At 56.4% G+C, this 26,106-nt stretch overlaps 1 protein-coding gene across 8 annotated transcripts in view; it reads left to right on the top strand.

The window, feature by feature from the left end:
• The window catches only part of Lars2 (leucyl-tRNA synthetase 2, mitochondrial), a 106,274-nt gene extending 80,571 nt beyond the window's left edge, over positions 1-25,703 (top strand). For 6 of the 8 annotated variants that reach the window (XM_021257236.2, XM_004835045.4, XM_013072657.3 and 3 more), the window contains 9 exons: positions 1,593-1,691; positions 4,130-4,267; positions 11,763-11,863; positions 12,941-13,123; positions 14,277-14,446; positions 15,324-15,401; positions 16,497-16,608; positions 20,047-20,174; positions 21,505-23,780. In XM_021257236.2, coding sequence (XP_021112895.1) covers positions 1,593-1,691; positions 4,130-4,267; positions 11,763-11,863; positions 12,941-13,123; positions 14,277-14,446; positions 15,324-15,401; positions 16,497-16,608; positions 20,047-20,174; positions 21,505-21,684 — 1,189 coding nt within the window. In that variant the 3' untranslated portion in view covers positions 21,685-23,780. Of the gene's footprint in view, positions 1-1,592; positions 1,692-4,129; positions 4,268-11,762; positions 11,864-12,940; positions 13,124-14,276; positions 14,447-15,323; positions 15,402-16,496; positions 16,609-19,483; positions 19,558-20,046; positions 20,175-21,504; positions 23,781-24,011; positions 24,731-25,013 lie in introns of those variants that run through there. The other 2 variants (XR_002394455.2, XM_021257245.2) reach the window with 2 other exon arrangements.
• Positions 25,704-26,106: the final 403 nt, after the last annotated feature.

Raw genomic sequence — 26,106 nt, 5'->3', positions numbered from 1 at the left:
GCTGCCCTGGGCTGAGCAGGCAACCTCTGGATTAAAATGTGGGCTCTGGGGGTCCCAGAACCCCACTGGACCTGGGGCTGTGAGCCCTCCACTCAGCCCCCTTGATTTAAGCAGCTGGCATGGGTGCCGGGGTTGGCTTTCCCTTCTGTAATATTTGCAAAGCTGCCATGAAGTGCTTCACAAATGCAGGATAGAAAACATAACCCTTTTTTGTTTTAAAATTAAAATCAGACTCAAGTCCTTGCATGTTTAGGTAGCAGGAGATCCATCCTTCCCTCGTCCTCCTCCCCAGCTCTCGGAGGACCCGCCCCAAGGATGTGCAGTGCTCGAAGCTCTGCGCTTGGGGCAGGTGCCCTGCTTCCATGCCACCGACTGCAGAGCCTGCAGAGCAGCCTGTGCCCCTGCCATGCCTCTCACTGCTGCAGAGGGTCCCAGGGACAGCTGACCGGCCCCGGACAGGAGGAGCAGCCCACTGCCCATTCGGGCCTGGGGCTGGGGCTGAGCCCTCCTGAGCGTGGCCTAAGGGCCCCTCCCTTGCCAGGGGGAGTGGCTCTGGGCTGCAAGTTCGGACCCACACCCTTCGTGTGATTTTAAGAATCAGTGTGGCTCTTAAGACAGGGATTTGTTTTCTCTTCAGCCCTTCACACACAGGTTTTGAATCCTGAGGTTGTCTTCACCCTCTGTAAAGAGCCCACCTTTAGGCAGTGCTGCTCTTGGAAATACGCAACAACCAGCAACAACCAGCTCCCTGCGGGGCTTCCAGTTTACAATCTTAGCCAGTTTCTCTGGTTCACATTCCCACTAGTGCTCATTTCAGGCCATAAACTCCGTATCACTTGTCACTAAGCTGAGACCGATGCTAACAGTTGATTCCCGCAAGCTGGTCGGAGCGGCTCCAGCGCTCCACTGCCTCGGAGCTGCGAGGTCCTCTGTCTTCCGAGCTCATCCAGGCAGATTTCTGCATCTCTCACCATAGAGCAGTAGAAGAGAAAAGCAAGTTCATTTTTCAGCACATCTCACTGCATTTGCTTTTCAGTTTCTCTTCATGCACTGATTTGCTTAAAAGCACCCTAAGGTTGGTAGTAGCTGGAGGCAACCCTGCCATCCCTGAAGTAGACATGCAAAAAACACAGCCTTGGGCCGGGAATGTAGCTCAGTGGCACCAGGCCTGCCTCGAAAGCACAGGTCCTGAGTTCAATCCCCGGTACCAAAAAAAAAAAAAGAGACAGCCCTGTCTTGCCCTTTGGGGTGGTTAGATTTTCTACTATGCTAAACTGAGAGAAGTAGAAGAATAAGGCTTTCAAATATAGAAGATCGAAATTTTTATGTTGCAGATTTCCTTAAAACGTCAGCCTCCTCTGAATTACCTCCTCGAGATGCAGCATTGTTCTTATGACATTTAAAACTCCTACTTGGCGTGGCTCTCTCAAAAGCTGGTGGGAGGGGCGAGGATTTAGCTCAGTGGTTCCGTCGCCTGCCTCCAAAGCACAAGGTCCTGAGTTCTATTCCCAGTAACAACAACAACAAAAAGCTGGTGGGAAACTGCATTAAAATTTAAAGAGAATCCAATTGATGAACTGTTTATTTCCTAGGTGCAAGGGAGCAGCCAGGAGAGAAACAGACACGATGGACACCTTTGTTGACTCTGCGTGGTACTACTTCCGGTACACAGACCCCCGGAACCCTCACAGGTAACACCCTGCTGAGGTCGCCAAGTGCGTGTCACCTGGGGTCCCCCAAGAGCGAGCCCCAAGATGGAAGTAGAAGTGTCTGGGCGGGGTACAAGGGAGAGAGGCCCACAGGCCAGGACACAGAGGGACAGTGGGGTGGCTCCAGACAGGCCGGGGGGTGCTCACATGGCCCCCAGGTCCCCGGGTCCTGGAGCAGCTGCAGCACAGGCTGTCAGAAGCTCTGCTCAGCACCGCTGTCATGATCCAGGTGCAGCCCAGCAGCGGACTCTGGCCTCCTGTGAGTGGGGCCCTGGGTTCGAGCCCCAGGACTACAAAAGCAAAGCAGAAAAACAAAAGAAAAAGAAAACCAGGCCTCTTAAAGGGCACGTGCTCAGTTATGAAGTTAGATTATTCACCACCAAGGAAGTCCCACATAGAAGACAGATAAACAGGAAAAGGAAGAAAATGCTGTTGCCGCTCCGTTGCCGCTGTGGGCTTCATTTGTACAGTTATTGTCCAGCCGTGTTACTTACTCACCCACAAATAACGGGCTGACGCCAGAAAGGGTGGAGGAGGGTGGGGAGAGCTAAGTGGCGTCACCTGTCACACAGTCAGTAGATGACTCCCAAGGTGGTGAATCCATGAAGAATCCGGACATAGCTTTTAAACACTGGCTGAAGAAACAGCTGAAGAATCAAAAGTGGGTACGGGACAGCTCTAGGGGAGGGGAATGCTGGGGCTGAAGACCCCTGGTTTTTGTGGCAAACCTTTCAAGTACGATTTGATGTTGTGGATGTGTGTGTGTGTTTCTCTGACCACAAAAGACAGCAAAAACACCATTGGAAGGAGAGCGCAAAAGGGCCCGGCAGGGTGGCTCTTGTCTGTCCACGTGGGAATGCTTTGGAACCCGCGGTGCGCTGACAGACCACTCCCTGGTTCTACACGGCTGTAAACCTTGCTTCTGTGGTGAGAGAGGCGCTCCCGCCCTCCCTCCCTGCGGAACCCTGACCATCCCGTGATTTGAACTGGAGTCAGTGGTCCCCTGCGCAGGCACAAAGGCTACCGGGAGAGCGCGGAGTCCCCCCCACCAGGCCTCCCTTCCGCAGGGGCGGGGCGCGGTGCTCCAGGGTCGGATCGGTCAGGGAGGGCAGGCTCTGGCGCCGGCTCCTCCCCGCCCTCCGGGCCGTCCGGGACCGCAGCCGCCACTGGTGGCGCCACAGAACCGCAGTCGGCTGGGAGCCCCTGTGTTGTCCCTGCTCGCGCTAGCGCTAGCGTCGTTTCCCCCCTTAATTTATCCCAGACCTGTTCCTTCACTTCCTTCCTGTGCCTGAGTCTGCAGGTGCATTTCTTTAGGGAACCATTTTTCACAAAGAGAAGAAATTATTTTTTAAATTTGCAAGAATGTTGGCATAGTAACTGGAGGAGAGAGGCCCGGCTCCAGCCGGATGAGGGCTGGGCTTCCTCACCTGCGGAGGGCAGAGCTGCCACCAGCCCCGGGCCCTGGGACAGGTGCCTGGGGGGATTCAGAGTCTGCACTACCAACCTCCCAGGGCAAGGGCTGACTGAGCTGTATGAGGACGAGGATGGCCTTGGGAGTGGAGGGCGCCTCCCGCCCAGCCGGAAGCCAGGGGAGTGGAGCTTCCGCCCCTCCTTGCTTAGGCCCAGGAGTCAGAGGAAGCCTGCCTTTTAGCACCTGCGTTAGCCGAGAGGTACCAGTAGATGAGTTATTGGGCTGTTCTACGACAGTTATACCCTCAATATGCTTCCTTGCATCCCGTGAACCATGTCTACAGGCTCTTGGTGACTATTTTAAAGCTACTTTGAAATATAAAATTGAATTTGTTTTAAAATGAATGCTCAGTGGTTTCGCCGCCTGCCTGGAAAGCGCAAGGACCCAAGTTCGAGCCCCGGTACCAAAAAAGAAAAATGAATTTTAGCATCTGCTCATTAGTCTCTGTTCTGAGTGGCACATTGCCCTCTATTGGTAAGAACTCAGACATCATCGTAAGGAAAATTGAAATACATCTGAACCTTCAAATATGCTTCACACAGAGATACCTTTTCGCTAGTGAGTTTTTCTCTTGTTCTCATTGTATATGGAAATTTCACTTATTAAAATATGTCAGCTATGTCTTCTGTAGCCATTTATGCAAGTTTCATAAATTAACACTGGTCTGACTTCTTTCTCCTTTATTACATAAGCTTTTCTTTTAATATATTCTTAAATGAAAATCAGTCTTTCCCTGACATAATTCATTTTGGAACAAATGCAGATTACAGTAGTCTGCCTGACTTTGCAGCTGTGGCAGAGGAGTTTTTATTTTTTTTATTTATTTATTTTGGTACCGGGGATCGAACTCAGGACCTTGAGCTTCCAAGGCAGGTGGCAGTGGCACCACTGAGCTAAATCCCCGGCCCGGCAGAGTAGTTTTTAAAACACCCATTTCTCTTTCTTCCAGCCCTTTTGACACCACACTGGCAGACTTCTGGATGCCTGTGGATTTGTACATCGGCGGGAAAGAACATGCTGTCATGCACTTGTTCTATGCAAGATTCTTCAGTCATTTTTGCCATGACCAAAAAATGGTCAAACACAGGTGAGCGTTTATACTTTGCAAAAAGAATTTAAGAAAATAATTAAGTCTGCAAAAGAATTAAGTTCAGCAGTGGTGGCCTTAAGCAAGGTAAATATACGTCACAGAGGGATTCTGTTTTTCCAGTACTTTGGAGGTCCTTGTCAGCCTCAGCAGTCTGAGGTGCATTCATCCACATTGTGCAACTGGTTCTGGAATGTGATTCTGTGCACCAAGCAGAGTCCAGCCTTCAGGGCTTCTCTGTGTAGCTGAGGTTGGTAGCTTCAGAGTTTTACTTGTGAGGCAGAGGAGTAGTCTGTGACATTGCAAGGGGTGATGAAAAACTATGATAAATATTTAAATTAAAAATAAATAGGCAGGGGCCGGGGATTTAGCTCAGTGGTTTCGCTGCCTGGTGCACAAGCGCAAGGACCTGAGTTCAATCCCTGGTACCAAAAAAACCCCCAAAAAACAAAAACAAAAAGTAAATAAGCAGGGCCGGGGATGTAGCTCAGTGGAGCCGCACCTGCCTCACAAGCGGAAGGTCCTGAGTTTGATCCCTGGTACCATAAATAAATAAATAAATAAATAGGCAAAAGTAAAAGACATTCATCTGTCCTCACATGTCCTTGCCACTTTCTGAAGCAGCTCTGGGGCCCTTTTTCCGGAGCATCTTTATAAGGCGTGATCAAAAATATGGTGAAGGCTGCTGCTGAACGCCATCCAACGGAAAGGCAGCTCAATAAAACACAACGCTGTGTCTTCATCCACCTTTTCACCAGATTGGGCACCCACTGACTTCTTGCTCCTCCCCAAAGTCAAAATGAGCATCAAAGGGAAATGTTTTTGAATCCATTCAAGACATGCAGGCAGCCAGGACAGCATAGCTGAAGACCTTCATGAAAGAATGCTCCAGAGCTGCTTCAGAAAGTGGCCAGAATGGTGGATGAATGTGTTCAAAGCAAGGGAGTCTTTGAGGGGGATTCATGGCAATGTGTCTTTAATGTAATAATTTTTTAATTCAAACACCTTATTTTTTATCACACCTCATACGTGGATTTTTATAGGATCTCACGTGAGGTCATGCTTGTCATCTGGCCCCTGCCTAAGCTTTGCTTCTATGCTTGACTGACTCCTTCCTTAGTGGACCACTCTGATAGATGGACACAGTGAATTAGAAGGTAGAGAATCACATTGTATACCCACTGGTAAATTCCTTTCCTCTTGGCCTATGGTCTGTTCTTCATAATATAAAAAAGCAAAAGTATATGCTCTTTCCCATGAAATACATCATATGTATTAAAGATATATATAAGGGCCGGGGATTTAGCTCAGTGGTTCCACTGCCTGCCTCGCAAGTGCAAGGACCCAAGTTCGATCCCCGGTACCAAAAAAAAAAAAAAAGATATATATAAGATATTTTTATTTTGAGACACAGTCTTGCTAAGTTTCCAGGCTGGGTTCGAACTTGCAATCCCCCTGCTGCAGCTCCCCAGGGTGCTGGGATTATAGGTGTGCACCACCACTTGTGCTTCTGGTGATTTCTAACTGTGCGCTGGCTCTGCCTTGAGTCTTTATTCACGGGATTTCTTCAGCACTTCGGCTAGAGATGATTTCAAGGGCACTTGGAATGAGACGACAGTCTCCCTGAGGTTTTCTAAACTGTGCAGGTAGCTCAGACTCGGTGCCAGGCCCACGCGAGGGCCCTGGCCTCAGCCTGTCAGAGGGATGTTTTCCTTCTCCTGCCTTCGATTTCCATGGTTGTCAAAGGTCAGCTCCTTGCTTTTCTGTACTAAACTGTGGCTTTCTCTCTAGTTTCCTTCACACTGGTGCTTCCTGCCATACTCAAGAGTCTTCAACAGCAGCAGCACAGAGTAAGCCAGGTGTGGTAGCACAGGCCTGTGATCCCAGCTACTCGGGAGGCTGAGGCAGGAGGATCAATAGTTCAAGGCCAGCAGCATAATGAGACCCCAAATAATAAATGTTAAAATGAAAAAATTTACCTGCAGAGGAAGTGAATTTGACATCTCTCCCTCCCTGCATTCACCCTCCATCCCTTTCCTCATCTTTTTTTTTGGTACTGGGGATCAAACTCGGGACCTTGCGCTTGCAAGGCAGGCGGCAGAACCACTGAGCTAAATCCCTGGCCCTCTATCCTCATCTTTTAAGGGTCTTCTGATTTCTTCCACAAAAGATATTTTGCATTTCTCCACATGTGCATTTTATTAATATACTCATTTTAAATGTTACATGTATTGCATATATGTCTTTTGCTCTTTTGATTTAATAGTATAGCTCAGTGGTCTTTCCAAATCAACACATACAAATCTGTCGTTCTTTTAAATTTATGAATCGTATACCATAATTTAAGTAGTCACCTGTTTTTCCAGGTATTATTATTTTTTAAAAAGTCCACTGACCCTCTTTATCTGTGATCTTCGCAAGTATTTGGGATCCCATCTGCAGGTCAGGTCCTAACAGTGGGACTCCTGGGTAAGGAATGTATGTGTTTAAAATTTCGACAGGTAAAAAGCACAGAGGTTGGGCTGGGGATGTAGCTCAGCGGCACAGCACCTGCCTGGCAAACACAAGGCCCTGAATTTGAGTCTTGGTACTGAAGAAAACAACAAAAACCACAGGGCTTTCAAGCCCTCTGTAACTCGGGGACCTGGCCTCATTTAGATGAAGCACATTGCAGCCCTCGGAGCAGCTCCCCGACTCTGTGCCCAGCAAGTGGATTAAAAAAAGTCTACTGTAGAGAAAACTAATTTAGGAGGTAAATTAAATGCTTAAATTGGGCTGGGGATTTAGCTCAATGGTTTCGCTGCCTCCTGTGCAAGCACAAGGACCCGAGTTCAATCCCCAGTACCAAAACAACAACAACAAAAAGCTAGATGATAATTAAACTAATTTTCTTCCCATTCGTCTCAGAGATCTTGGTGTGTAAAAATAAACTGAGCTGCATGAGAAGGACGCGAAACACCTTTGAGGCACCGCTGCAGGGCTAATGTCTGAGCTTCAGGGCCTGGGACTCACAGACCTGTGTCACATTTCTTACCTGGTTTTAGATTGTCCTCAGGACCATGTCCTGATACTGTCACAGTCTTGTGGATGTCATGGACTCTGTTTTTTTGGGGGGGGGTTGTTTCAAGGCTGGCCTTGAACTCACTGTGTAGCCCAGCTCAAATTCATGGCTATCCTCCTGCCTCAGCCTCCCGAGTACTGGGATTACAGGCCCGTGCCATCATGCCCGGCACATCATATATTCTTAGTGAACATTTGTTTAAATAAATGGAGTTTAATCTCTTCACATAAACAGATAAAAGCCTCTATTCTTGGAAAGAAATGTCCTCCTCGGGAAGGTGAGAATTGGGTAGAGTTTAAGATTACAGACCCCCTGCCATGTGAGCAGTGTTTACTTCTCAAACATAGAAGAACAAGACCATGTTTTGGCTCCTTAGCAACAGGGCATATATCTCTCACTTTCTGAATAATTATTTGTAGAAGTGATCAACCAATTAAAGAATGGCCAGCTACCCTATAGGACAGGGCCTGGCTGTTTTTATGTCTTGTTTCTAATGGCTTAAAACTGTATTTGCGGAGGGAAATTTGGAGCATTTGCACCAACTTTGAAATACAGTTTCAGGTGTGATTTTGCTTCCATTCGGACAGAATCTGCAGGTGCGCCTGGAATTGGCATGACCGTGAAGTTCCGGAACAGCTACATGGAGTGCATTGAAAGGGCCTGTACAGTCATCAGGGCTTGTGTTCTGTTCATCTAAAGACAGGATCTAGCTATGTAGTCCAGGCTGCTCTTGAGCTTCCTGTGCAGCCCAGGCTGGCCTTGAATTTGGGGTGATCCTCCTGCCTCAGCCTTCCCATGTGTGCACCACCACACCTGTTTATTTTGGGTTTTTAAATCCTTTTCAAGCTGGTGGATTCTGTCCCGTGCTCCTCTTCCCCTGAGAGATTTGCTCCGAGTGCTCCCCAGCACTCCGCACAGGTGCAGGGGCCTCCTCTGTCCCCTCCGGTGAGTAACATCCTCCGTGCCCTCAGTGAGTCATGTCAGGGCCAGGGCAACAGCAGCCCCAGAAGCCCCCGGAGCGCCGGCCTTGTGCAGGCGCCTTGGGGAAGCAGTCGAACAGCGTGCTGAAACCACCCGCTTTCTGTGGTGAGTGATTCGGAGCCCTCCCGGTGGGATTTCCGAGAGGCTCAGATGGCTGGGAGGAAAACTCAAGACCCATCGGCCGCATGAGTGTTCCTGAAACCTGTGTAAATCAGAGTTTTCGAGTCTGTTTCCGTGGCCTGGGATCCCATCGGCATCTGAAGTGGGGCTTGAGACCACAGCTCTCCCACTTCAGCGGTGCCTCTGCTTGGCCCAGAGTCCGGACCGTGGTGTCACACCCCTGTAATCCCAGCACTCTGGGAGGCCGGGGCAGGAGGATCACAAGTTCAAGCCCAGCCTGGGCAATTTAGCAGCTTAGTAAGATCTGTCTCAAACCTAACAAGCCTGGGATGCGGCTCGGTGCAAAGGCCCTGGGCCCCATCCCCAGTAATGAGAGAGAAAGATTCTGGTAGCCACATCCATGGGAGGAAGCCGGAAATGCTACTGGACCGTGCTCCGAGGGGCGGACGTGGTGCAGGGGTGGCGGGGTCCGTGCGCCAGCAGGCTCTGGCCATCCCGTCCCTCGTTCCCAGGACTCGACCTCTGCCTCCCGGTCGGCGCCTCCTCCTGGCACTCGTCTGTGTTAAGCTCTCCGGCTGTCACGCAAGTCCCTCTTGACTGAATCAATGTGATCCCATTCAGAGCAGGCTGTGAAGGTTGACGTGGCCTGGTTTACCCAGAGATGCGCACCCCATTCCTGAGCCCCATGGGGTGTCCCGGGGAGCCAGCAGGATCCAGGAACTTGGAACCCGGGAGGACTCAGGACGGACAATCCCGCTGCCTCTGCTGTCCTGAGGGCCCTCCCTGCGTAGCACCCGACTATAGCACCCCAAGTCCTCCCCTTCGTCTGCCTTGTTCACATTTTGTCCCTTTGTCCCCTCCATGTGGTCCTCACCTCTGGGAGGTTTATTCACCCCTTGAAACCAGCTTGATTCAGTTCAAACAGCTTTCGTCACTGAGCTGAGAGTTTCTCCCTCCTACTCCTCTCAGGAGGAGGAAGACAGCAGGTTGCCAGTTGCCTGCACGTGGACTTAAACCATACCTGTGGGCACAGTGACAGGGATGCACTGGGCACAGCAGTGGGAAGAGCAGCCAGTTCTCAGCGGGAGATCCCGTGGCTGCAGCAGAACTTGGAAGGCTGAGGCGAGTTTGGGCAGACTTGGGGTTTTCTGTTTTCCACAGTGGTAGGATGGAGCCCAGGGCCTCGTGCATGCCAGGCAGGTGCTCACCACCCAGCATATAACCAGGCTAGAGGGGTGCTTTTAATAACAGTTCGGGGAGCAGCATAAGGACACAGAGGCATACATGGGCAATGCTGAGACAAAGTGCCTGACACCCACAACTTCAAGGAGGAGAGGTTTATTTTGGCTCACAGTTTGTACAGGTTCAGTCCATAGTCGCCAGCCGGTGTTATAGAGAAGGGCATGGTGCAAGGGTCTGGCCCAGGAGAGTGCCTCATGGCATGGTGCCCAGCGGCACAAAGGGAGGAGCCACTGCCTCTCCTGACCAGATCCCACCTCCGTACCCCAAGTCAGCCGCGGGATCCCTGCAACCCACTCACTGCCTACAAGCCCCACCTCGAATGCATGAAGCTTTGGGGGCCTCTGGTTGCCCTAACAGGCAACATTTGGAGAGAGCAGAGTTATGCAAAGGCAGGGTGGTGTCCCTGGTGGCCAAGCTGAGGGGCTGGGTCTCTTCGAGTGGGACTGGACCCTGTTCCCCCTGCTCAGCTCTGATGGTGTTGGGCAGCGGCTCTGCTCCTGAGGACCAGGGTTACACTGCCTGTGTGGATCCCCAGCACCAGGCATGCAGCAGGGACTCACCTGATGCTGTGGGAAGCAACAACACGCTCCACGTGACCACTGCGTCTGGTGCTGGGGCACCCAGAGTTCTGAGCATGGTCTGGGGGAGCAGGAAGTGCCGCTGTGGCCCCGTGAGGTCTGGATGGTAGCAGAGAGGCCCAGGGCAGCCCTGTCCCCTGTGAGCTGTCTGGGGTGACCCTGCAGTGCTGTGACCTGGAGAAGATGCAAGGTTCCTGTGTGTGCTACTTCCGTAACACTCATTTGGGGGGAGGGTTTTGAGACAGGGTCTCACTGTGTGGTCCAGGCTGGCCTTAAACTCACTGTGTAGCCCAGGCTGCTCTCAAACTCGTGACAACCCTCCTGCCTCATCCTCCTGGAGAGTTTGAAAGATGGAGCTGGAGGAGTGCAGCCTTCAGGTCGGCTGGGTTAGGTCTGATTCTGGCGGTTGCAATCCTATGCACTCCCAGAGGGGCAGTGGTGGGCCAGGCAAATGCAGGCTCCTAGGGTTCTGGACCCTCCCAGCCCTGGGGTCTCAGGCTGCTGCTTTTCATCCTCCTCTTCCTCCTCCTTCTCCTCTCCACCCTTGGCTCCAGACCATGCCTTTCCTCCTGTCCCAAGGTGTCTTCGTTGTTGTGTCTAGGGGAGGTTTTGGTGCTGGGGATTGAGCATGTGCCCCCGCTGGGTTTCTCCGATGTGACCGTGACCAGGGAGCCTCGCAGCAGGGAAGGGGCATCGGTGCCGAGAGCTGTCTGCAGGCTGAGCCGCCTGCTGCGCCCACCTCCACCTCCCCAGTGCGGCTGGGCGGGCAGGGCAAGGCAGGCACTTTTCTATTTGTGGCTCCTGCTGGCCGAGGTGTAACCAGTGCAGCCACGGCCATACCCGGCCCTGACCCTCGGGCTCTGCTCTGGGGGAGGGACCAGGCCTGGCCGTGGTGTGGGGTGCGGATTCCGCTGGCCAAGGAGGCCGCAGCTGTGCGGGAACAGTGGCCGGGCCTTGGGAGGGCAGCGGGACCACTGCAGATCTTCCCGACTCCCAGATGCAGTGATTCTGCTGTGAAGAGCAGCCCGTACCTGTCCTTACCGCAGATGTTCAGATCTCACTGTGCCAGAGATGAGTTACAGTTCGCTCATGCTGGAGAACACCAGGTCGCATCCTAAGCATGCAGTGGGTCCACAGCTGTTAGGGAGAGCCAGGCCCTAGGACCCGCCTGTCTGAGCCAAGACCCCGCCTCTTCCTGGGTGCAGACCCAGCACTGCGCCAACCTGGGAGCAGGCCCGCTCCTGAGGGCTGGGCTGGGTGGGGCACCATCCCTCAGGCGCTCGGTGGGATGAGGAGGAGGCAGCAGCCTGTGTGCAGCTCTGACCCCCGTGTCCCTCCCGGGGCTCTCGGCCAGCTGTACTTGCGCCCATTTTACGGACTGGCAAACAGCCCAGGGCAAGTGGCTGGGGCGCCGGGAGGCGGCGCTGAGCGTCACAGCACAGAAGCCGCCTGCTCTGCCCTCCCGGGGCCCCCGCTCTGAGCCCGCACGTCAGTCTCTCCCTCTCTTCCTCAGGGAGCCCTTCCACAAGCTGCTGCCACAGGGCCTCATCAAGGGACAGACGTTCCGCCTGCCGTCCGGACAGTACCTGCCCCGAGAGCAGGTGGACCTCACAGGTGAGAGGGCCGGGTGCAGACCCCCACCCCTCAGTTTGCCAGGGCCTGGCCTGGGCAGCCTGCCCCTGGACCTGGCTGCTCCTCTGGGAAGAAAGAAGCTGGAGAAATGAAATGGCTGGTGTCCCTCTACCACGGACCAGTGAGGAAAGGAGCCAGTCTAGGGCCACATAAATCTCAGCTCTGAAGGAAGTGTTCCCTGTGTGATTGGCTAGGTTGCCCATAGATAGCTGTTCGGCTTGTGCACTGCACAAAGGCATCCAGCTAAAGGAAATTCAGACACTTGCCAAACTGCGCACTTCGGGGCACATCTGCCAAAAGAAACCATCTTGTTCTAGCTTCTCAGCTTCTCTGCCCAGAGAGATACTTTTTCCCAGTGTGCACAACACTGCTATACAGGATAGACCCCGGCCAGGCTGGGGAGTGGCTCCCCGAGATCCGCACCTGGTTAGGCTTTTCCCGGACGCCCATCTCCCTGCGACCCGAGGATGTCCCTTCCCATGGGGTCTTGAGCACTGGGACGGACTGTGACCGGCCAGCTCGAGGTTGCTGGGACAGCGCCGATCCCTGGGGAGCTTGGGCAGAAGCTGGAGCAGAAAGGCCCGAGGGGGGCACCCAACCAGGCACCTGAGCAGCCACAACACACAGGTGGCTCTGGCCTCTGCCGGACCCGGGTCCTGCCCTGCCTCAGTTTCCCTGTGTGAAGTGGCCTTGGGAGCTCATGGGCCAGCACCCGGAACATCAGTTCCCGAGAGGCTCGGGCCCCAAGGGCGTGGGTCAGGTCCTCTGCAGCCGAATCCCCGCGTCCCCGCGTGCCCGTGACCTTTCCAGGGTGACATGACAGGGCAGAGGACGCCGAGGCACGGGGGCCCCCCCAGGCACTGTGCTTGAGACCGGCTGGGCCCAGCTGCCGCCTACAGCCCAGGCTGGCCTTGAACTTGTGGCGATCCTCCTGCCTCAGCCTCCCGAGTGCTGGGTTACAGGCGTGCATGCGCCACCTCGCCCAGCTCCCCTAGATCGTCCCCTGGGCTCCGCCTGGAGGGCCCTCTCAGACTGCCTTCCGCTTCGGCTTCGGCGTAGGTCCTGTCCCGGTTCACACGGAGACGCGGGCCCCCCTGGTGGTGACGTGGGAGAAGATGAGCAAGTCCAAGCACAACGGCGTGGACCCCGCGGACATGGTGGCCCAGTACGGCGTGGACTCGACTCGGCTCTTCCTCCTCTTCGCCGCCCCGCCCGAGAAGGACCTACTGTGGGACGTGAAGAGTGAGCCGCCTCCGCCCGCCTCCTCCACCTGCCCTGGCCCCACGCGGTTCCGTTCATTCCAGTTCTGGTTCCCTCCAGCAGGCCCGACCTGCCCGGCCTGTGCCCCTGCTGGACCGGGTCCCCAGGACGGTTGCCTCGAGGTCTGTGGGGAACTTGTCACAAACGCAGATCCCAGTCCTCGGGCCAGGCATCTGCCTGGCGCAGGCTCTGGTGCTCAGTGCCAGTTCTGGGACACAGGGGGCCTGGGGACAGAGGCTTTGTGTCCCCCAGCCGCCCTGGCTGGTCCTGGCGGCCGGCCCTCTCGCACCTGCGCTAAGAGGTCGGCCCCCTCCCGGGCAGAAAACCCTGGGCCCGGGCCTGCGGTCCCTGTGACCCTGGCCACCTGGGAGCCTCCCTGCCTCTCCCGGGCTCTGTCCCTGAAATCATGTGGCCGTCAAGGGTGAGACGCTGGGTCGTGCTGGGCATCGGGCTGTGCTGGGCCCTCGGCCAGCAGCGTATGTGGGCGAGGGGAGCCGTGTCCGGCCTCGAGAGCCCTGAGCAGTGCGTGCTGCGGGGATCACTGCCAGCCATTTCAGCCTGGCTCCGTGTGCTGGAGTGTGGACACAGACAGCACGTCAGGACCACGGGGCTCCAAGAGAGGCAGCCAGGCGTGGTGGCGCGGGCCTACAATGCCAGCACTGGGGGGGGCTGAGGCAGGAGGGTTACAAGGCCGAGCCCAGCCTCAGCCACTTAGTGACTTAATGAGTCACTGCCTCAAAATTTAAAAATACTAAAGGCCTGGGGATGTAGCTCCGTGTGAAGGCCCAGATTCAGTCCCCAGTGCCACACATATGCGCACACACGGCAGGACGCATTCTCTGAGAGGATGTCACATTGTCCCGGCGCTGCTGCTGAGAGCAGTCTGCAGGCCTCTGCCTGCTGTCACCATCCCAGCCGTGCGTCTCCAGGGCCCGCCGTGCCAGGCGCTGTGCCCCCCAGCACTCTGGCTCAGGCTCCCAGTCACAGCTGCCGCCCATCCTACTGCTCCTCCCCTCCCTGGGCCGGGACGGCTGGCGGGCAGTGGGCACTGCTGGGGCCGGAGTGCGGGCGCAGTCGGTGTCTCCCCAGGTCACGGCCCGTCGCCCTCACACCTGTCTCCCTCCTCCCCACCCAGCCGACGCCCTCCCGGGGGTGCTGAGGTGGCAGCAGCGCCTGTGGTCCCTGGTGACCCAGTTCATCGAGGCCAGGGCTTCTGGGATGGACGCGCAGCCCGCACTGCTGCAGGCCGAGGAGAAGGCGGAGGCCAGGAGGCTGTGGGAGTACAAGAATGCCGTCATCGCCCAGGTCAGGCTTCGGGCGGGCCAGGCTGGCCAGCCACTCCTGGCTCCCTCCCGCAGCGAGACAGCTCGGCCAGCCACGGTCAGCCACACTGCCGGGGCCCTGGCTGGGCTGGGCTCCCTGAGAGCCGCCTGCCAACCCCCGCAGGGCGCTGCTCCCCCCCCAGTCCACCCGCGTGAGGGGCCGCGCTCACCCAGCTGGGGTGGTGACCTCGTGACCCCCGGCAGCTGGCTGCAGGCCGCATGTTTCATCTTCTCCCTGCTTCTGGCATGTCCCTCCGTTCTGTGGGCTGATGGATTCGGGTTATTTCAGCAGGCTGTAAACCCAAACACAAGTTATTTCTCTGTGCTCTGCCGTGGTCAGGCCCGAGAAGCACGCAGGCGTCAAAAGGCTGACGAGTCCCCCTGGGGTCCCCAAGGTGGCTGTAGTGTCCCCTGCTCTAACCTATCCAAGGCACTAACCGAGGAGAAAGTCCTGATGCTCGCTCACAGTGGCCGGCTCCTACCAAGGGGCTGCAGTGTTTCCTACACCCACACTGGGTGTGCTAGGAAGGGCAGCCCCCGCTAGCCAAACAGCCTTGACCTGGAGTGATGAAGCAGTGGTTGTCTGAGGTAGCAAACCTTATCTTATAAACACCTTTGATTGCACTCATTTAATCTCAGCTTTTTTTTGAGACAGTCTTGCTCTGTAGTTCAGGCTGGGCTTGAACTCCCCGTGGAGCCCGGGCTGGCCTCGAACTCACAGCAATGCTCCAGCCTCCCAGGAGCTGGGATTACAGGCATGTGCTACCATGCCTGGCTTATTTCAGCCTTTTTCAGAATTCTTTTTCTGGAGAATTTAAAGGAATTTTGAAGAAAGTGAGTAATTCCTCTCCTCCTGTCAGGTGACCGCCCATTTCACCAAGGACTTCTCCCTGAACTCTGCGATCGCTCAGCTCATAGGCCTCAGCAATGCCCTCTCGGTGAGTGGCCATCATCTCCATTTGCTGGTGGCAGGGGGTGGCGAGGAGTGGAGAAGTGGCCTGCGTGGTGCTGCAGTGTCACCTCCTCAGCACGTCTCTGTCATCTTCACAGCCTGCCTGTGGCCGGAAGCATCCTCAGGTTCCCTGATCCGAGCCCTGCTGCCCAGAGCCGGGGTGACCTGGAGGCCCAGGGAGCTGGACGGGCCCGCTGGGTCAGGGCAAACCCAGGTCCGGGCACCGGCCTCTCTTTTCAGCTCTTCCTTCCTCTCTGTACCACCTGGCAGTTTACGCTTATTTAATCCAGAGGAGTCAGAGTTACTCTCACTGAAAACGGAAACCAGGCCTTTCAGGGCCGCTCTGTCCCGCAGCATGGGACTCGCGTTTTACTAGACAAAGGGAGAATCTGTCAGCAGGCAGAATTAGCTTCGTGAAGGGGGCTGGCAGCCTCGAGCAGTTACGGTAGAGGCCCCGAATTAAAATGGCCCATGGTAAAAGACAGATAAAAGCTGTAGAGAACATTTATAACAGATATGTAGCCAAAAGATTCCTACCTGAGGTATGGATGCTCTTACATATTAATATGGGAGCCCCTGACCCAAACACGGTCAGTGGAGTGGAAAAGACGGACCCCCGGCCTGCACTGTTCATGGCCGGCATCCACTGCGCACGCCTTACGGTCACAGAGGCCCAGACTCCAAATGCGCTCCTGCCACAATGGGGAAGCAGCCCGCATCGTGTGCACAGCCACAGCCCTTGGGGCCCTGGCCGAGCTGCGAGAGAGTGGGGCGTCTGGGGGCTCTGAGCAGGCCATGCACTCGGCACCAGGAAGCCAGGCCCGAAGCCCAAGGGTGACTTCTGTGTGCTTGGGGCACTAGCCCTTGCCGACCACAGCTCCCCCACCCAGCGGTGTCCTCCTGGCCTCGGGGAGCTGCGGGAGCTGCAGGAGTGCCTGCCAGCGGGACCACGCAGGTCCTCCGGTCAGTGGTGTGTGCTGCTGCCCGGCTGCTGTGACGCTGTGATTGCACCGGGGTGGCGAGGACTCCGGGTCGGGGTGGCCTCGCTCACCTGTGCACACCTGTGCTCTTGTGTCCCCAGCAAGCCTCTCAGCGGGTCATTCTCCACAGTGCCGAGTTCGAGGACGCACTCTGTGCCCTGATTGTGATGGCCGCGCCGATGGCCCCGCACCTGACCTCGGAGCTCTGGGCAGGTACGGGGGGCTGTGGGCCGGGCGTCTTCCCGACGTGACTCCGGCTTAGCCTGGGTCCTCGCTCTGAAGCACAGGGCTCCTGCCACATGGTCACCCCTGCCACGGGGAGGGACACCCACTCCAGCCCTGTGCCGGACTCCGAGTCCCGACTCACGTGCCCAGGCAGGGAAAGGTCGCTCCTTCATCCTCACTCCGTCCTCTCACCGAGGGCCGTGCTTCTCCCACTTAAGTAACGCGGCCAGTTCTCAGCCAGGTCCCTGGAACCTCGCCACACCATGGAACCGTCGGCCCAGAGTCGGGGCTTCACATAAATCCCCAGCTGGGCCTGGGCCAAGCGCTCAGGGGCAGGCGGGTCAGACACAGCCCTGAGCCACTAAAGGTCACACCTGACACTGCGAGGAATTCCTGAAAAGGTTCCTGGGAGCTGCTTTGATTGGGCGTTGCGTTTGCACAGAAGACCTCTCCTGATGAAGTGCGCTGTTGCGCCCTGGCACGTGTGAGGCCCTGGGTTCAGTCCCCGCCCTGCAAAAGCACGAGGTGTGAGTGAAGGATGTCAGGCTGCCCAAGGAGAGGAGACCGGAGCCGTGGTGTATGGCTGGGGTGGAGGACCTGAACAGTGTGGGATTCCCACTCCCCGGGCCTGACGGGAGGAGCAGGGGAAGTCGTGCTAGAATCTGTGTTGGTCCCTTGGTCCTATCTGCTGCTTCTGCTTGAGAAGACGGGGCCCTGTTGACCTCAGGGAGCCACTGGAAACAGAGCACTGCCCTCTCCCGGGCACTTGCATCACGGTCCTGCAGGAGGCGGCAACGCCTGGGCTCCTTGTGCCTTCCCCAGTGTCCCCTCTGCACTGCACGGCAGTGCCCATCCACAGGAAGCCAGGGGCAGCGTTTCCACCCCAGGGGCAGGAACAGGGAGCCCAGTCCGTGGCCCCCACACCCCGGCTCAGCTCAGGGTGGATCTATGTGCTGCCACAGCCACTGCAGATCGATTGTGCAGCACCCTGTTTCCCGCGGTTTCCCGTCCACCTTGGCCCACCAAGCTGCTCTCCATCCCGAGCTTGGCCTTTTCCTCCATGCACCGTCCTTTCTGCCTCGCTTCTCCCCTTCAGTTTGCTGCTTTTAAGACTCAGCCACGCCGTGCTGGAGTTCGTTTCTTTGTACTGATGATTTTGCTTTTATTCCCATTTTTATCTAGAGGTCGTGTTTTCTTGTTTGCTTATAAATTACCAGTACGGCCAAGATAAGAAAGAAGCTTGGGCTTTGATTATAAAATGCAGCTTCTCCCTCTGATTCCATCGGCTACAATTTTCCTCTTCTTTCCATTTTGTTTCCTCTTATTTCCATCTGTCTTCCCGGCTCGAATTTCCCTCATTCAGTCAGAAGACGTGGAGCGCTTCGGGGTTTGCGTGTCGCCCCTGCTGTCCCAGATGGGGAGGCAGTGTGTGGGGTTGGAGCTTTCCTCCCATGTCCAGTGAGCTGAACTGAGGTGCGGCGGGAGAGCCAGGCGGTGGCCGGCCTGTGCTGGTCTCCACCAAGCTCTCCCCAAGGCGTCACCAGGCCACAGGACCACGGTCCAGTTAGTTCTAGGAACCTGGGACTGACCACGCTGCCTCTGTGTCCTTTCTCAGTGGGCAGCTGTGGGCATGGCATGTTGGGGAGTCCAGGCCATTACTCCCAGGTGCTGATGAGCCCCAGGTCCCCAGAGAGAGCGGGAGGTGACCCCTCCAGCCCTGCCCAAGGTCATACTACATGAAAAGTCCTGACAAGCTCCATGGCGCACCTTACTTAATCCCAGCACTCTGGGAGGCTGAAGCAGGAGGATTGCAAGTTCAAGCCCAGCCTGGGCAATTTAGCAAGACCCTGTCTCCAAATAAAAACTACAAAAGGGCTGTGGCTATAACTCAGTGGAAAGACCCCAGGTTCAATCCCCAGTGTCAGAAAGAAAAGGAAGTGGCAGGTCCTGTGCAGACAGGAGCGAGGGGAATTGTCACTGTCACTGTCACTGTCAGTGTGCACGCCCCTTGTCCTCATGCCGGGAGCTTTTCTGAACATTTCCTGCACTCTGGAAGACCCCTCCTCGAACACAGCCTTGGCCTCTGCTGCACCTTAGAGAAAGAACCTCAGCATGGCATGGGAGAGCGCAGCATCCGCATCCGGTGTTCATTCCAGGAGGGACAGAACACAGAGCTCTCCCCCAGGGTGGAGGTGACGGACCCTCCCCGCCCTGGACGGGAGGGGACTTTCAGAGGTGTCCAGGGCGCTTGGCCAGTCACTGGGGTCAGAAGCAGAGCAAGCAAGCCCTTGGTGGCCTGCGCCCTTGGGCAGGGGGAGGGGGAGGACGTCTGCTCCTTCCTGGCGCTCTGGACCTGAGAAGCAGGACCGCTGTGAAGGTGGGGTGTGTCCTACTGGGAAGCCATAGCATTAGGAGTCCCCAGTCTGGTGTCCAGATGACCGGCTCCAGGCTTCTGTCCTCTGCAGACGGTAAAGAGCAGAAAGCCAGAAGCTGGGTGGGGCTCAGTGCAGAAGGCGAGGAAGGCCCAGGTTCAAGCCCCAAGGCGGGGGTTGCGGGGGGGGGGGGGCGGACTGCAGTGTAGACCTGGAAGCCACCCAGGTGTGGGCCATTCGGGGCTGTGGCGGAGCTGCGGCGCCCAGCGGTGGTTGTGTGGAGCTGCACAGGTTGCACTAAGCTGCTACTGGAGCTGGCACGTGAGTGGTTCTCAGAAAGCTGGTGAGGCCTGGGCTGAGATGCCAGTGTCCCAGTTTCGCGACTGTGCTGTAATTACACCTTGTGCGGGGCTGCCTTAACATTTCTCTGCAACTTCCTATGCATGTATAATTATTTTAGGTTGTTTGTTTGGGGGGTTTTTTGGTACCAGGGATCGAACTCCAGACCTTGCGCTTGCGAGGCAGGCGGCTGCACCACTGAGCTAAATCCTGGCCCTGGAAAAAGGTTATTTTTAAATATCTTTTCAAATTACAAGAGGGCTGGGGGTGCAGCTCCGTGGGAGATGCTTGCCTAGCATGTATGAGCCCCAGGGTTCAATCGCCAGCACTGAAGAAAAAAAGAGCTAAAGAGTGGTAAATGTTTCTTGTAGAAAAACCTACAGGAGGGCTTTTTCAAAAGGGGCTGGAGGTGCTTAGCGTGCCTGAGGTTTGACCCCCAGCACCACAGTGAAAGCAAAGACGGGGTGCGCTCCAGTTGGGGCCCAGCCCGACGCAGGGTACAGCTGCCCCCGAGGACGCGTCCTGGCCCGTGGAGCCCCAGACGCGCGGGGTCGGTGCTCGCGAGACCCATTCGCCAGGCTGGGAGATGCCGGGCGCTGCTGCAGCTCCGGGGGCCCCGCTCGCTGCCCGAGACCGGCTCTGTGCCTTCCACGGCGTGGTGGGCACGGGGACCCCCGCGCAAGCTCGTGACCGACCCGGTGCCTTGGCGTTGCAGGCCTGGCGCTGGTGCCCCGCAAGCTCTGCGCCCACTACGCCTGGGACGCCGGCGTGCTGCTGCAGGCCTGGCCCGCCGTGGACCCGCAGTTTCTCCGGCAGCCCGAGGTGGTGCAGGTGGCCGTCCTGGTGAGTGTGACTTCCGCCTGCCCCGCCACGCCCCGAGCGAGCCAAGCGGAACGGGAGGAGCCTGGCCTGCTCCGCGCCCCCGGTGACCTCCCTCCCACCCCGGACAGACAGGCAGATGGCGCCTCATTCAGCTGCGCCTGGTGGCGTGTTTTTGGGGGGCGATGCGACCAGACAGGGTGTCAGTGGGGACGCTGGAAAATACAGCTCAGAAAAGCTACGTGAAATTTTTTTCCTCAGGCACGATGGTGCCTGTTTGCAATTTCAGCACTTAAGGAGGCTGAGGCAGGAAGATCACAAGTCCAGAATCTTCTTGAACGTGCGTGGTGGCGCAGGCCTGTAATCCCAGCACTCAGGAGGCTGAGCCGGGGGGGTCACCGTGCGTTCGAGGCCAGCCTGGGCTACACAGTGAGACCCTGTCTCAAAAAACCAAAAATAAATAAAATTAAATAAAAGGGCCGTGGTTGTAGCTCAGAGGCAGAGCAACCCTGGGTTTGATCCTCTAGTGTCAAGAAAAAAGATCCTCTTTTCTTTTTCTTTTCTTGTGGTAAATTAGGATTGAAATAATAAGTGTGGTTTATTGTTTAAACCTTTTACACATGAAATAACTCCCTTACAGTTTATCCTCTGCAATTTCTTGGGGTTTTGAGGGGTTTTTTGTTTTTTCAGGTTTTTTGGGTACCGGGGATCAAACTTGGGTCCTTGTGCTTGCACAGCAGGCGATGAAACCACTGAGCTAAATCCCCAGCCCTTGAGTTTTGTTTTTTGGGGTGTTTTTTTTTTGGAGACAGGGTCTCACCATGTAACTCATGCTGGCCTTGAACTCACTATGGAGCCCAGGCTGGTTTCAAACTTGTAGTAATCCTCCTGCCTCAGCCTCCTGAGTGCTAGGATTATGGGCATGGCCCCCAAAACACCTGGCTTGGGTTTTTAAATTTTTCTATACTGATGGACCCATTTTCGGCCAGAAGAGTGGTTCCTGGGATGCAGTGCGGGTCTGGTTGCTCAATGGGCACACCAAGTGCCCCGGGTGGGCATGAAAAAGAGTGGCCGACTTCACTCCCAGAAATTGGCCGCTGGCGACCTCTGCAAAACCCAGAGCACAGCCTGCTCCCCCCCAGGAGTGGAGTGGGACTTGGTCCCAGTGACCCAGGCTGAGGGTTTAGGGCATTGCTCCTGCCGCAGCTGTGCTGGGGCTCAGAGCACAGATGCTGTCCGTCCGTCTGTCCGTCTGTCTGCCTGCGTCTCCCTGTGCGCGCAGCTGATCCCCTCCCTCTGTCCTGGCTCCCCCTCCCTGTGGCTGTGCTCAGGCCGACCTCTCTTTCCCCCGCAGATCAACAACAAGGCCTGTGGCAAGGTCCCCGTGCCCCAGCAGGTGGTTAGAGACCAGGACCGCGTCCACGAGCTGGTTCTGCAGAGCGAGCTGGGCGCCCGGCTGCTGCAAGGGCGGAGCATCAAGAAGGCCATCCTGTCCCCCAGGACCGCCCTCATCAACTTCCTGGTCCAGGAGTGAGGCTGCTGCTCACAGGCTCAGCATGGTGTGCCTGCCTCTCTGGCCCACGGAGAGCTCCCCAGGGGCCAGCGGCCTCCCGCCTCCAGGCCCCAGGAAGCAGCTTTAGTGGTGGCATTTGGTGTCCAGGGCATGGCACCGCACGCAGGCCGGAAGAGGTTCCTCGGCTCCCCAGCACAGGGTTGCTGGTGCCTTGCGCATCCCCGCGGGGCTCCCTCCCTGCCCTACTGGATGCAGCTGGCCAGACACTGATGTACCTCACAGGCATCACCGCCCCCGCCAGGCTGCGGGGCTCCCTGCATGGGAGGAGGGCAGCCGGCCCCCAGTCTCAGCCTGGAGGGACAGGGGCCCAGGTGGCAATGCCACTGCCTCCCGTGTGGCCCCAGAGACAGTCGTTACAGCTGCTGGCTGTCACCTCCTGCATCCAAGCCCTGCAGTCTGGCTGCTAGGGGACAGCCAGGTCCGGACCCAGATCAACACATGGGGCAGCTCTGGTTTTATGTGACGTTAGCAGCAAGGTGCTCTTACCACAGCGGGCCTACGCCACTGGTCAGTGTTTAATGGGGACAGGGGCAGAGTCTGGCTAAATCTGCATTTGTTCTCTGATGCCGTTATCCTGGAGCAGTCCCTGAAGCTCAGCAGCAGACTGGCAGCCCAATTTTGTCTAAGAAAATGTCCTAGCTCAGTGGTTCCGCCACCTCCCCCACAAGCGCAAGGACCTGAGTTCCATCCCCGGTACCAAAAAAAGTTTAAAAATTAAAATAAAATGTCCTGGGTAGCGTGACCTTAGGGTTACCACCCTTTCCCCGTTCCAGGAGGTAATCAGGGGCACTCCGAGGTCCCCGCCACCATCAGAGGCATGGTCGGTGGCCTGGCACTCGGAACGTTACGGACAGACGTGGGGGTCCTCCCGCTCCCCACGGCAGCCCGCAGGGCTTTGGCGCACGGCACAGCACGGAGTCCCGGGCTTTCCAGCAGCGGGCGCCCAGACACGTTGAGCCTGTCCCTACAACCCTGCAACTGCAATCTAATCAGTCTGGGGCACAGCCTGGCCACAGAGACCTGAAACCCCTGCAGGTGGGCTGGGGGGCAGAGCTGGGCAGCAGACATCGCTCCCACAGGCCCTGGGTCTGCTCCCTCGCACCCCACACATGACTCTCCCTCCATGTGGGGCAGCGGGCAGCGGGCAGCGAAAACCACTCGATCCGTGGGTGCCGTTGAGCCCAAGCCAGGACCAAGCCACGACTGAGTGGTGCTGGGAGAGGGGACCGGAAGGGAAGGGAAGCTGGGCTGGGGCCCCAGGCCGGGTCTCTGCAGGGATCCGTGAGCCGACAGCAAACACGGTGCCCTTGTGTGTGGGAGCGGATGTGGATTAAATGGAAGTGATGTGGGTGTTTGTCACGGGGAGGGGAGTGGCTGTCCTGGCTCGGTTGTCTTTTCCTAGGTGATTATTACCCTTTGGATCTAGGTGTCCCCTCCCTAACGCCCCTGTGGCCAAAGTGTGGCCTGCAGGTGAAATATCCACCACACCCCCTGCTGGGCAGGCAGGGGCTGCCTGGGGCTCCCCTCCCAGGCAGATTTCAGTCTGAACCCAGGAGAGGACAGAGGTGCTGCAGGGCATGGGTGTGAGCCCAAAGCCTGGCCTGGTTCCCACCGGCCTGGCCGCCCAGCCTCTCGGGCAGTACAAGCACATTCTGTCCGGACGAGAATGGAGAACGCGTGGCCACAGCAGCAGGAGTCTACAGAGGAAACTGCGAGGGAGACAGCGTGGTCCTCTCCACCCAAGAACCCACCCTGGGGCCCGGGCGGGAAAGCAGGCCGCACCCGTTGGTGGGAGGTGAGGCAGCGGCAGCAAGATGGGCTCCTGTGCTCCGTTTGGTTTCGGGGGGTCAAACCCAGGGGCCTCTACCACGAGCTACACCCCCAGCTGCCACCCACATCTGGTAAATTTTGAGACAGGCAGGAGTTGAAATTGGGTCCTGCAACCTCAGCCTCCCAAAGTGTACCGCCGTGCCCAGCTGAAAAATCATTTTTCAAAAACATAACAGGAAAAAAAAAACTTCCGGAAATTTTCTGATGAATAAACCGACGTAAATACACACTGGGTCCCAACCATAATTTTTTCTTAAATTCCGTGGCTTTACAAAGAAAAGCTAGAACAGGAAATGTGCCCGTGGATCCCTGGGTGGGCGTCCCTCCAGTCATTGTTCCCTCCTGCTTGCTTTTCTGCATTTTCTAACCTTTACTGGCGATGCGAAGGTCCGGAATGGGAAACATCGGGGACGGTTTGGTGAAGAACACCCGGCTCCAGTTTCCTTTTCTTCTCCCAGTTGGGGTGTCTGGCCCAGGCCCTTTCCCGTGCGCATCCAAAGAAACCCAGAGAGAGCAGCCCCCGGAAGAGGCTGATCCTGCGAAGCTCGGCAGCCCGGGCAGCGGCGGGGACAGGAGGGAAGTCTCCACAGAACCCCCGGCCCGTGACCATGGTCAAGGCCTGGAGAAGCGTCGACCGGAAGCCGGAGCCTCTGGCGTTGTTCCTGCCACGTAACCAGCCGAGTTCGGGCAGACAGTGCCTTTCAGACCCCGACTCGGGATGACCAGGACCCTCTTAAGCTCTCCGTCCTCCTGCCTGGAGACCCCGGCAGCGGTGCCTGGGCCCGGTGCCCCTCCCTAAAATTCCAAAAGCCCGACGTGTGCGTGCGTGTACACGTGTGTGTGCACATTTTTTACTTTCTAGGACCTGTGCCGTTTTTCCATTCGTGCTACATTTTTCTCGGCCTGGACCTGCCCCGAGCACTTCCTCCTGTGACCTTCGGTACATGTCGCTGCTTTTCTTGTACATCGGATGCACGCTGGCGATTCTTTGCCCGCCGTATACAGCACCCTGTAGTCTGTCTGTCGGACCAGCAGGGCCTCTCAGCAGACGTCAGCTCAGCCGGAAAGGAAGGCAGCTCCCCTGTCTGGGGAGACCCTCTCCCTCCGCTCCTTTTTACAAGCAACCAAGGGGACGGGCGCATGGGACACATTCCTGGCGTTAGGAGATGGCCAGAAGGTGGAGCAAAGGCTTTGGCCTCCCTTTTGCTGTTGGTCCTATAGCAAGAGTTCCCCTTGAGTAGCCAGCGCTTTCGGAGGGGCGGGGGGGGGGGGGCAGCCCCTTTAAACCTCTTTGGCTTATTTCCTGTTCTTAGGCTGCCACCTACTGGCACATAGTGGGATATCATCCGTTAAAGTGCCTGTTTCTCAACCAAAGACTATTGAGGGTTTGGGGGTTCTATTGAGTAGTCACTATAAATGGGTACACATAGCCTGTCTAATATCCCTCTTTGCCTCTGCAGGAAGTCTGAAAACCGGATCTGCTCCTTCTCATATTTGAGCTCTACATCCCCAACCTAACAGTGAAGTTACTCTCCCACCATTAAACAGGAAGCTCAATAGCTCTCTACATATAGGTACTAAGTCTTTTCTCATTGTCTTCTGATAGGTTTTCCTCAGCCCAAGCAATGAGACACAGCTTCCTGAGGTAGTTAGAGGCCACTTCATCCCCTGTAGGTAGAGCCTACAGCCCCTGCAGCAGGAAGTAGCTGCTTGAAGACAGCAACCCATGAAGAACTGTGGGCATTTGTGTCTCGGGGGGAAGCCAGGCCGGCGATTAGGGCATGGTGAGCTGGCTGGCCAGCCGGGCTTATCCCATAGTCATGGAGACCTGCCTGCCCTGGCCGCAGTGCAGAGCCCTGGGGGAAGTGGCCAGGAGCTGACAGCAGGAGCACAGCGGCCACTGGCCACATGGCCACTGTTCTCTTGCCCATGCAGTGGCCGGCCTAAGGCAGGGCATATTTTCTCTTTTCTTCAGGGCATGTCTTCTTCATAGGACTTCTTTTTCACTTTTTTATTCCTCTTTTACCTTTTTTTTTTGGTTCCGGGGATTGAACTTGGGTCCCTGCACTTGTGAGGCAGACGGCAGAACCACTGAGCTAAATCCCTGACCCCTCGTCTTTTACCTTTAGTAAACATTAAGTTTTTATGGACCACATCTGTCCTGTGAAATTCTTTGAACAAGGCAATAAGGGCCTGGAAAAAGCCACTGGGCACCACCACATCTGGTAGCAATGTGACAGCCACTCTCACACAGCAGGAGTGAAGCGAGCACTTGGAGAAAGCAGGGCAGGACTGGGGATTTAGCTCAGTGGTTCCGCTGCTTGCCTTGCAAGCGCAAGGTCCTGAGTTCGATCCCCAGTACCCCCTCTCCAAAAAAAAGAGAGAGAAAGCAGGGCAACGGCGCCAGGCCTGGTCAGGTCCTCACAGAGCCCACATTCAGGCCCCTCGGGCGTGAGGGTGGTGGTGCTAGAGACGACACAGTCCCTGCATGGGCCCCTGCATCCACAGTCAGACAGCTCTGGATGCACATTTGGGGCTCCCCTGATTGTGACA

This window comes from Heterocephalus glaber, unplaced genomic scaffold (assembly GCF_053883595.1).
Source record: "Heterocephalus glaber isolate CG9 unplaced genomic scaffold, H.glaber_assembly_v1.0 deba00001504, whole genome shotgun sequence".
In the NCBI taxonomy this organism is placed as follows: Eukaryota; Metazoa; Chordata; class Mammalia; order Rodentia; family Bathyergidae; genus Heterocephalus; species Heterocephalus glaber.
Note: the sequence above shows the minus strand (reverse complement) of the source record. Positions and strands in the feature narration are given on the sequence as shown.